At 34.6% G+C, this 12555-nt stretch overlaps 1 protein-coding gene across 2 annotated transcripts in view; it reads left to right on the plus strand.

The window, feature by feature from the left end:
• The window catches only part of LOC113107371 (solute carrier family 12 member 5-like), a 54840-nt gene that overhangs the window by 39810 nt on the left and 2475 nt on the right, over window positions 1-12555 (plus strand). The window contains exons 20-26 of one of the 2 annotated variants that reach the window (XM_026269826.1): window positions 178-309; window positions 407-514; window positions 1659-1784; window positions 2180-2367; window positions 3340-3354; window positions 3531-3650; window positions 11255-11573. In XM_026269826.1, the coding sequence (XP_026125611.1) occupies window positions 178-309; window positions 407-514; window positions 1659-1784; window positions 2180-2367; window positions 3340-3354; window positions 3531-3650; window positions 11255-11573 (1008 nt within the window). Of the gene's footprint in view, window positions 1-177; window positions 310-406; window positions 515-1658; window positions 1785-2179; window positions 2368-3339; window positions 3355-3530; window positions 3665-3776; window positions 5691-11254; window positions 11574-12555 lie in introns of those variants that run through there. The other variant, XM_026269825.1, reaches the window with a different exon arrangement.

The raw sequence follows: 12555 nt of genomic DNA on the forward strand, positions 1-12555 counted from the left end.
TTGAGGATTAATGCATTTAATGCCTATTATGTGTTCAATAATTTCATTTCAGTTCCGATGCCTTATATTACTTGCTGCTTAGTGAAGGCGCTCACTATTGAAACTGAGATCACATTCAGTTCATGTCTTAAAATGAAATGATTACTACACTGGATAATCATATTGTTTCAACTGTAGGTGTGGAGGAAGTGCAAGATCCGTATCTTCACTGTGGCTCAGATGGACGACAACAGCATTCAGATGAAGAAAGACCTGATGACGTTCCTCTATCATCTGCGATTCGATGCTGAAGTGGAGGTGGTTGAAATGGTGAGAAACCAGCACACACTGCCTTCACACACACACACACACACACACACAAATACTGACAACCAATGTTCTAACCTGTTTGGTCATTTAATTCAAGCATGAAAGCGACATCTCGGCCTACACCTACGAAAAGACCCTGATGATGGAGCAGAGGTCACAGATCCTGAAGGAGATGCACCTGACCAAGAACGAGCGCGAAAGAGAGGTACTGTGGGGGGGGGGGGGGGGGGGGGGCTTAAGCATACCTAAAAAAATACTACAGAGATCCGAGGAGAATAAAAATGGTTGCCCACATTATTCATTCACATGTTCAACAATTTGGGGGGGGGGGTAAATGATGACAGAATTCTTATTTCTGGCTGAACTATTCCTTTAAGTGCGAACTGAATGTAATGTTTTTGGACACATAATTGCATGTTCTTTACAGTTAAAGGAAAATGTATTCTATTTTAAATGCATATTAAATGCAAATACCTGAATGTTCATGTGCTTTTTTTGACCTGCTTAAGTAGCACCTAATTAGATATTTTTCATAATTACTTCAAAATTGTCTTTGAAATATGGCGTACTGCTAAATGTATTGACTAGCATTTATGGTAACTAAAATATGCTGTAATGTCATTTCTACTTTAAAATGTAAGCCATGCATTTCAATATATTTGTAACTATACATTTATAATAACGTTGCAATTTAGTACATTTAAAATATAATAACTTAAAATGTAATATTAAATGACTACAGTTAAAGTATACAAACTACAGTTAAAAGTATAATCAAGTACTTCACATGTGCTTTATTATATAGTCAATATATTGAGAGCGCTTCTTTAAAGCATTAACTAGAATAATAAAACAACGATTCGAAATATTTTTTAAGTAATTTAACATTTGGTTATTACATTATTATATCTGAAATTAGATCAAGTGCAGTCAAAAGTCTGCGTAAGTTTGTTAATAAACAGTCATGAAAATGTACACTTAAGTAGCTTTTTATTTCATTACTATATTTTCTGTAAGTATACTTATATAATACTTTTTTAAAGAGTCAGTGTAGGCTACAAGTGCACATTCAATACAATTGAGCTCACTTCTTTTACACAAGGTTTATTCTAATAAACATCCGTTATTTTTACAATGGTAAACTAAAGTTGTTAAAGTCACAAGTTCACCCAAAAATAAAACTTCTGTCATCATGTTTATCCAAACCTGTGACTTTCTTTTGTTAGGAGATAAGGAAGAAAAGCTGCTTGGCCAATCAAGCTAGAGAACCGTAACTGTTCCATAAAGAGATCAACAGTATAAATCTGATCGTTTGAATCAGTCTAACAGCGCTGATGTTGTGTCTTCAGATTCAGAGCATCACAGACGTGTCTCGTGGCTCTATACGGCGAAAGAACCCTTCGAACCTGCACCCCCAGAGGAGTATCGCCGAGGAGTCTGTGGGAGGAAATGGTGAAGAGAAATCTGAGGAGGAGGTAGCTGCTGTCTCTCACTTTGTTCTGTGTGCTATTATCCATCAAGTGTGTGACTTTGTGCTTGTTTTCCATTTGAGCTAATCACGCCCTTCTTCCCTCTGGCCGATTAGATGATAGCACGGATCTATCAGCCATGAAGATAGCATCTCTTTATCGCTTTCTATTTTCGCCCTTCTCTCTCTTCCCTCAGTCATTATCTACTAGAAAACCATTCTCTTCTTGTTAACACCCTGGCACTGCGTCTCTCTCCCTCTTTCTATTTTTTCTTTATACGTCTGAGAAAAGTAGGTTACCGAAATAGGAACAATCTCACTTCTTATTTTTTTTTATCACTCTCTACCCTCTCACTCTTTTTACCTTTCTCTTAGTCTGTCCGTCTCTCCCGTCCTCGACAGGTTCAGCTCATTCAGGGAAAAAATGCCACCCCCACCCCAACTAGCCCCACCTCCCCTAGCGCTCCCACACCAGCAGCCATGAGCCCCGGAGAGGAGGTGCAGATGACCTGGACGGACGATACGGAGAAGCCCAATAACCCAGCAGTGGCCAACCCTGAAAACATAAAGGATATGTTCAACATGAAACCGTGAGTCGAGAAAATGATGGTCTGTCCTGAGTATGTATTGTATCAGGTGAATCCGCATTTAATGAATCAAATAGAGTTAAGTTATTAAGGAAATGACAGTCAATCAACATATTATTCTGTTCACTGAAGGTGAGGTGATGCCTTGAGACTGATTTTAACAACAAAACAAAAGGATAAGATATTTTGCTTATTATATATTTGACAATGGAACACCAGATCATTGTATTATTGACACTTTAATTTAACAAAACTTAATTGCAGCCCCACAGAGATGTGCAAGAGCTATTTTCAATGTCACATTTAGTTATTTCCACTGAGCATTGTTTAATGAGAAATAAACGTCAACCAGTTAGTTGGATGCATAACAAGCCTACAATAGTAGTAATTATTTTCATCATAAATGGTATACATTTCTAATCATTTAAATAGTTGTGAATTTGAAAATTTATTTAAATTAAATATTTATCATATAAATAATTGTATTATATATTTATATGTAATTATTATTTTATATTTATTTTATTATAATAAAAGTATGTAAAAACATATACATTATGTAAAAAAGTAATGTAATTGCAGAGCAATTTTTTTTTCTGGCATATTAGCAGCAAACATCAGTAATGTAAGTTAAACCCTACTCTGAATCAGAAACACTTCATTAGATTTATTGTAGCACTTGCAATAATTTCAGTTGCTCAGCTCACTTAGCTTAGCTCATCGTTTTTGACACCTGACAAAAAAATAAAAATAATAAATTAGCGAGACATGACACAAAAGCTAAAGATACTTGTCAAGTGTGTATAAAAACCATCCAGCCTAATGATAGTCTTAACTTGATCAATAATCTGCTGAGAAATATTGCTGTCCATACTTTTGGTGCATCCCTACATTTGGTTAAAGTCGAATTTGTACTGTGTTACTGTATTTGTGGTGTTCTCTGTTCACTGTTCTTTTCTTTCGCTTATGCCTCAGGGAATGGGAGAACCTGTGAGTACACTTTTAAGATAACACTTATGCTACTTCATTTGATTCCTTCTTATTATTTTAAAAGATGGCGCACTTAATTATCACATATAAATGTGCGTATCACATCTTCTAAATATGTAGTCATATAAAGAAATCTCATACTAACAAAAAAGCCTTTGCAATATTGTTTCTTTCAGGAACCAGTCCAACGTCCGACGCATGCACCACGCACAGAAACTCAACGAGGTCATTGTGAAGAAGTCACAAGAAGCTAAACTAGTCCTGCTAAACATGCCTGGACCACCTAAGAACCGCACTGGAGAAGAGAACTGTATCCTTTTGTCCTTTATCTAAATATAAGTGACTTCAGACTTGTTTACAGTGAAGTTGCTTTGTGCCGTTATGTAAATGTGAAAGTTTGCTTCTTAACTTCGTTCACACAGACATGGAGTTCCTCGAGGTCTTGACTGAAGGTCTCAACAGGGTCCTCCTCGTGCGTGGAGGTGGACGTGAGGTCATCACCATCTACTCTTGAGGGGCTCAGCTCAACCACCAAATATTCCTCCCTCCTACCTAACTGCATAGACGGAACGTCCCAGTGACCCCCAACCTACACCATGAGCAATAACGCCCCCAGCACATATCAGATGACTTTGCACTACATAGTCTAAAAAGACACCAAGCTTAGTAGATGTCACTTCTTCCACATGATTACGTTCTATCCCTCTATCTATCTCTCAATCTTCCTCTTATTGACTCAGTTCTCATCTCGTAAACTCAACAGCTTATGTCACGCACAGATCAGTAAATGATTGATTTGGTCTTTTCTGACTCATTTCCGAAAGCCCATGTTCTCCAGTGGCACCTGACCAAAAACTCTGATCCAACTTCTCTTTATTTAATATTATATATCATAACTACAAATTTAAGGGACAGTCACACTGGATTTTAAACGTGCAAAACAACTGTATTTTTGGTGGGCACTTCAAAACAGTCCATTTTAAAAGTCAAAATATGGCATTTGTTCGGATTCATCCTGCTTTCTTTAAAAGTTCGTTTTTATCTAAACTTGTATTACACTGTCTTTCAAAAGTTCAGGGTTAGTAAGATTTTTTTTAATGTTTTTGAACCAAGTCTGTGTTTATTTGATTTTTTATTTTTATTTTATTCAAAAGTCCAGAGTAAATCTCTCCAGAGTGGTAGCGTATATAGAACAAGATAGAAAAAATCCCTAAACTGAGAGTTTCCTCAACATCGATGTGATATTTAAATCCTCCATCGGTCAAACGTTTTATAGATATTCGAACAGGCAGCTCAAAGTCCACCAGATTCTTCTTCTTCTGTGGTTGTCTGCATGTGAAACTATGGAGGTGAATGAAACTCAAAATCTAGTGTGACCTTCTCTTTATGCTTTATATTTAGTTCCTAAACACTCTCTCCATCGTTTCATTACTTGTCATAGGGTAAATAGAGTGGAATCTTTCTTTCTTGAAAACAAGTCTTCCAGTGTACCACGTAAATGTCTGAGGTGTGTTTTTACACCAAGGACAGAACTGACCAGGGTTTAACGTGAGCCAGGTATAAGCACTTCTGGATCAATGACTATCAGCTTTGCCCTTAAACCATCTGCATGTCCTCTGACTACATCAGCCTTTTAAGAGTCATATATACTGAACAATATGAGAGGGCTGGACCATGTGTGTGTGTGTGTGTGTGTGTGTGTGTGTGTGTTTGTACATGAGTAGATTCAAAGTGGTTTTATAATATTACAAGAGGGTTTGAAGGCTGTGTTCCTTTCACAGATACGTTCACTTAAAATATCATCGGCAGACATTAATTATATTGCTCGGTTACACACGTGTACTGCTGAATAATGGAAAACCCATATACAGCTCAAATATTCCATGAAGATATAATCCTGAATAATCCCATTTAATAACAGAATCACATATATATTAAGGCAATGTAAATAGAAAATAATTAGTATTTATATTTCAAACATTTATATACAAAGAAAATTATTTATTCATCCAGCAATTGCTGATTGATTGTAAACATGGAAAAACATGGTACTTCCATCTCTTGCCAAATCACTAATTATAAACCGTGCCATATGAGAATTTTAATAAAAAGCGAACAAAATAAAACAATTTTGCAGTTTCATATACAAGAAATGGATAGTGCGACATTAAAACATATCATGCGTCTGATATTACCAGTTACTTTCTAAAGCAGATGCAGTTTTATCATCCTTTTTCACCAAATCAAAAGCATATTTTAACTGCATAGTATTTTAAACCCATATCTAATGTTTGTCATGAATGTTGGAAATTTTCATTTATTTTTACATTTGTAAAGACAACACTAATTTGCTACATTTAAGCAGCATCTGTGAGCGACTGATGCGGACTGTTCAATTCACGAGCACGAGCATATTATTTAGTTCATGTGTGCTAGAAATAGAAGATATCAAAAGACATTTATCTAAAGAACTATTTTATTTTTTTGTAAAATTGCATCAAAGAAAAAAGGAATATATTAGATTACTGAATAGACTAGTATATTATCGTCTTGTATAACTGTGACACTTTAAAAAGGAAAATAACTAACTGTATGTTTTAAAATTTTAAATCAAACTGTGCTGAGGTTGCTGCTACCGTCCTTAAAATGTAAATAGATTGCACTCCCCCGAAACATAAGATTGAAAACAAAAGAAAAAATAAATGCGATATGTATAGTTTTTGCATTTAAGTCAAAAGTGTATTACATTCAGACTTACAAGTAATTTTTCACATGATGTTTTACAGGGTTTTGGGTACTACAACTCAGAGACAGGAAGTACTTTATTGGCAAAATGTCTCAGATAGTTTGTCAAAATGCCACCAACAGTCTAACTATTCAAGCATACCTCATACATTATCATGTCAAAGTTCACACTTGTAGTAGAAAGATATTGTGTAAAGATTGTGGTGTGTAAGTTCATAAGTGATATTTAACTAAATTGTTGTTTGCGAAAAGAATTTGAATTCTAGCTAAGTACATTTTCTTTATCAGTATTCTAGTTATGCTCAGAAAAAAACTGAGCTTTTTTTTATCGAAAACAGGAATTGCAAAGTGCTACCTGTCATAATTCTTCCAAGTCTATTGCTTATGTTTCTAGCTTAAATAATAATCTTATCTAAAGGAACTTTTGCTTTGCTGTACGTTGGAATTTACAACACACAAGATGAGTTTGGCTTGTTTTGAGTCCTATGCAATTACAGTTTAGTTATTCGAGGGTCTAAAACTACTTTCTACTGAATTGTTTATAGTGGTACTAGTAAGTATTATAGATTGAAATCAGAGCTTCCGTATCTGCCAGGGTGACTTGCAGTTTGAGGAGAACTTTCCACATTATTTAAAGTCATGCAAAGGGAAACATGCTGGGAAAATGTCACGATTAAGCCATATTGGCTGCATGCTGTTGGATACAGAGGTTTCACTCTGCGACTGATGATGTCCCATTCATCATGAAGTATAGAATATCCGGAATTGAATTCATATTGATGCAAAGGGCTTTACAATATAATTTTATCAGATTCGTCTTATCCTTTCCCAAGGTTTAAGGCATAAACGAGTGTCATAAACCTTTTGTTGTAAAGTATGTAATTCCTTATCTTCCCTTGAAGGGGCAGTAAACTCTAAAGCCACCCCAAATTGGCCAAAGCGTAACTAGAAATAAGCACTGTGAAAATTCAAAGTTAGTTTTTTCTCACAAATCCAGATTCTTTATTTCATGCCCTTGCTATGGAGCACTGTTGTGGGAAACTGAAATAAACATCTTTAGAATTTGTATAGATTAACCATAATGCTTTTTATGCAACGCTGACTTGTAAGAATCCTGCAACAATGGTACAAGTGGACTAACAGGGCTTATAAAATAACCAGCGAACTGAATTTGAAATCGCAGGTGTTTCAGAAGGTGCTAATGATATTTGTAAGTGACTGCTGATGCGGCGTGTATGAAAACGTTCAAGTGCAATATTGAGAATGCTGACTTGTATAGAATGAGCTATTTAGCCAGACTTGAAGTTAATGGAGGGAATAAGAAGTCACCACAGCTGATTTATCATGCTGTATTGGGATATACACCCTAAAAAATAAAGGTATTGGCATCAGTGGTTCCGTGAAGAACCTTTAAAGGAATTATTTGATGAAAATTTAATGACAAACCCTCAAGTTGTCAAAGAGTTTGTTTTGTGTTCAGAACAGATTTGGAGAAATTTAGCATTACATCACTTGCTCACCAATGCGTGATCACACAAGATGATCTTCTCACTAAAGAAATCAATTTTGCAGATAAAGGTCTCATATTTTAGCCGAAAACAACAGTTTAAAGGTGAAAACAATAGATGGTTGTGATTTTTTTATCAGCTGTTTGGATTCTCATTCTGACGGCACCCATTCACTGCAGACGCTAAATTTCTCCAAATCTGTCCTGATGAGGAAATAAACTCATCTACATCTCTGATAGCCTGAGTGTTAGTCAATATACAGCAATTTCTGGAAAAAGGTTATTCATATAATTAGATATTTTCCACACTAATAAAAATAAATGTAAAAACTATATTTTGAAAGACATTTAGTTTGAGGAACCTAAAATTGAATTGCTATGAAAACTCACTTTTGGAACCTTTATTTTTAAGAGTGAACAAATAGAAGGTGCTTTAACAGTTACTTTAGATTCGTTCAGTGCTCCTGATACATCTTTCAGTGGGTTGGTTCAGTCATCCTTTCAAATTTGAAGCATTTATTCAGATTTTCTAATGGCAAAGTGCATTTTCAGATAATTCTGAGTTCTGAAATGTTCCAGCAGTGTGCAAGAGCGTTTCTACACATGGAGGGTAATTCGACACTTTTTGTATGGTAGTCAGTGTAGATCCAAAGACAGTGATTTGATTGGTGATGTGTTTTATGTTTCCTGCTTCGGTTCTCATGAGGATTCAAAGTGGCGTGTGTTTGTGAGCATGACTGTAACAGGGAAAGAGGTGGCGTGTTTCTGTTTCTTTATGTATATGACTATGTGACATATCACTCTGTTGGAAAAAGAGAGGTTAAACTGTGGCAGTTACTTTTTGTAAATATATGACACATTATAGTTATCTTTGCCTAGCTGTTTAATTTGTGTGTTCATGCAAGTTTAATATTTTAAAATAAATAGAATATTGTGTCTTAATTGTGTTGTATGAAAATATATTTAAACTAGATATCTTAAATTATTGTTTTATCTTGTCAAAAGCTTCTATGTTCTACGAATAATGGTTTCACTGGACCATTTTATAGACTTGTCTGCACAAAATGCAATAAAGTTCAAGTCATTTATTACAACTATTTTTGTGTTTTCATTTGTAAGCGAAAGCCGTGACGTTTGTTGTAATACATATTAAAACGTGGAGTTTTTGCATAGTCATGGTGAGAACTGTTTTATTTGTATTTAAATGTTTCATTCAGAATTCCATCTAAGTATATTTAGTCTTAAGTAAAAAAAATTGTGGTAACACTTTATTTTAGGGTCACTTAACTAGTTGCTAGAACATAAGCCATTTATTAGTACTTATTAAGCACATATTAATGCCTTATTCTACATCCCTAATTCTACCCAATACCTAAACTTAACAACTACCTTAACTATTAATAAGCAGCAAATTGGGAATGTACTGAGGGAAAAGTCATAGTTTATAGTGTTCCCTGTTCTAAAGCGTTACCAAAAATGCTATTTACATTTGAATGCAAATAGTGATGGGTGCAATTAACACAAAATACAAATACAAGTATTATGCTGTTTGTGTTGAACGCAAAATATCTAATCCATGTTGGGTTGAGATGGTGAAAATAGCCTTTGCCAACAGGGTTGGCTATTTACACTCAGTGTAAACATGTAACGGGTGAATTCAAAGAGTTAATATGTTTAAACAAATGTACCTGTAATGTGCTTGTTCAGGTGACTTTTATGATATGCAGTTAAGACAAATACGAAAGTTGAGATAAAAGATTTTAGTACATGCATAGTCTCACCTGTTTTTTACCTTACAGTATGTCTATAATAAAGCATACTGTGTTCAATTTTATCATTTTCATACTGTTTGCCATCCTTTAGTTATTGTCAGGGTGTTCCTATAGCTCAAACAGTAAAGCATAGTGTTAGCCAAGGTCAGGGGAATGCATATTGATTAAAAATAATAATCAGAAGAGATAAGTTCAATTTGTAGTCGGAAATACCATTAGAAAACTAATGCAGCAACCTGTTTTCTGTAAGAGAACGCAGAACCTTCTTAAATTACATTTTTTTACGAATAAAAGTATAAAAATTGCATGTACAATGTGAATAACTGTTGAAATGCATCATAACAGTCTGTGAAAAGAGTATAGACAACATAGACCAAAGTGTTTAGAACAATGTGTTCAATAAACAGAGTCTCAAGGACTTTTACACAGAATATAATCTACTCTTCAGGCTAATAGAGGTGCTATTTGTTCTGATAGGTCAGCACAAACTTCCACACAACAGTTCATAGTGTCTGTCTGTCTTTCTGTCTTTCTGTTGTTGAGTCTGTAGATCTGTTGGTCTGTCTATCTGCTCCAGTAAAAAATAAATATACTAGTATGTGTTTTAAATTAATTTAATTCATGCTAAGTATACTACAAATACATTTTATATATTTATGTAAAAACATCCTGCAATTGTACTTTTAGCATACTAAACTGGTGTACTTCAAGTCTGCTAAATTGGAACAACTATTTTGTATTTAATGCACTTTAATTATGAAGAAGTATGGCTGTATGGCATTTTATGCTTAATGTTAAGAAATGTGCATTGTGCACAAGTAGTAGTACAATAAAGTTTAACAATGTTTAACAAAAACTTTTTTTTTTCTTTTTTTTATTAGCCTACTTGAATTTATCCAATTGAATTCACACTAATTGAGTTTGGCCAGTTGACAAAAATTAGATGTGATTAGTCAATGGAACAATTTGAGTTGGAGAGGTCTGACTTTTTTCTTACAGTGTATCATTTTTATATCAATAAATCTTGAGTGGTATGTCAGCAAATATTTTAATAGATTTAAAATACACTTTAAAATATATAACTTTATCTATCTGTCCATCTAGATCAGCCAACAGTTAACATGCAGTATATGATCATATAGCTGAAAGCTTCTACAGTATTTTCCTTAAAGCTCAACAAGATTTAAAACACTTATAAACTGATTGGATTTTCCTTTTATTCTCATGAATTCATCAACATTAACATCTTTCAAGAGAAATCTCACTAGCTATCTAAAAGATTCACTTTTGCTTATTTAAATGCAAATGAGCAGATCGTTTTGTACTGTGCTATCAGTGAACTCCTGTTGAAAGTGCATTGCTATGAACTCAGCTGTGAGCTTCTATCATGACTGTAACTGATTGTGACATTGATCTTTGCAATAAACATGTTAATGAGTTCCTTTATGCCTTCTATCTTCCTATCTATCACTCTTTTGTGATATCTTTGTGATATTGTGAGTCTATACATTACCCTTTCTTGAAGTTGAAAAACTGCTGAGTAATTTAAAATCCTGGGAATGGTTATTACTGAGGACAAAGTGCAGTTGGCTTCCCCTTCGCCTAAAGCAGCATGTGGGTGATGTTACTTCATGGTTTAGCCAATGGCCAGCATTCAGCTTATCAAACTACAGTAGATAAAATAAATAAGTGTCACAGGAAGAGAAAGCGAGGCAGGGCTGCTGGCAGTGTGCTCAGTTACAGTCAAAATGAAGAATAAATCGACCAATCTTCGTGTGCGGCTCCCTGCGCTAATTTTTGCATTGGAGGTCATGATTGTGGTTCTCTATGCATTCTTTGTGACATATGAAGATGATGCTAATGCATTTCTACAGAACAACCAGACAAGGCCAATGGAGAACTCTTTGTATCAGAACTATCCATTTTTTGCTGACATTCAGGTGATGATATTTCTCGGATTCGGCTGCCTTCTGGCCTTTTTCCGGCACTACGGTTTTGGTGGAATGGTGTTTAATTTCCTTATCGCCACGTTTACCATTCAGTGGGCCATTCTGGTGCAGGGCTTCTTTCAGTTTTCCTACGATGGGAAGATTCATCTTGGTGTGTTGAATCTGATCAATGCTGAGTTTGCCTGTGCTGTCGTGCTCATCTCTTTTGGAGCAGTGATGGGAAAGACGAGCCCTGTGCAACTCCTGGTAAGTATATTATTTTTGCAGCAGGTGGCTTGAAATGAGATATTGAATCTACAAAAGATGTTTCGCCTTATTTTCCATTGTCAAATGATTGCAGCACTGAAAAGGTACAATGAAAAGATGTGTTGAACATTAACAACAATCTGTTATCTATATTATTTCACAAAAAGTAAGAGATAACACCTTCACCTGTTATATTGTATGTGTGAGATGAGGATCTGCCATGCACCATTGTTATTAATTGAATGTTAATTGTAAGTGTATTTTCAAATAGATCAAAAAAGAATTTATGGTAAATTAAAATATACTATATATTTACTATATACTGTATAATGAGCCTTTTATTTCATTGATATATAATTTGCTTAAAAATATACACTTTCAAGATGTGAAGTGCAATTTAAGAGCACATTTAATACAATTAAGTGCAAATGTTCACAAGGGTAAGTAAACAGTGTGATACTCTAATGCCAAATTGGCACAGCAAAGTCTTCTATTTAATGCTTCTCAGAGGTTTCTTGAATGCAATTTGTACTGCATACGAGGGGCTGATGTGCATCAGAGCAGGAATAATTTAGTCTGACTTTTAGCAGGGTTTTTCCTGGGTCAAAATTGGTCTTCGGTGGTGGCTGACCGACATGGTCATCCACACACAGCAAAGAGTACCCTAGTACATGATCCCAATACTGACAATAAATGTTACTTTGAAATAAATACAAAGAAACAGTTTGTGATTTTTTTTCTTATCCTATTTATTAGTTAAAAAATGATCACTGCCATCCTTTCTTGCCCTTTTTGCAAAAAAAGCTGTGATTTTTCCACGGCTTTCATAGTTTAGAAAGATAAAATCCTTTTTTGATAGACCTGATAATAATTTTAGTATAATCATATCAATTAAAAAGTAGCATTAAAAACATAGCATTAAAAGGTGTAATAGTGTAGTGTAGTGTAGTTTTTACCATATAAAATGTAAGAAAATTAGCAG

Source organism: Carassius auratus, chromosome 8, assembly GCF_003368295.1.
Source record: "Carassius auratus strain Wakin chromosome 8, ASM336829v1, whole genome shotgun sequence".
Lineage (NCBI taxonomy): Eukaryota > Metazoa > Chordata > Actinopteri > Cypriniformes > Cyprinidae > Carassius > Carassius auratus.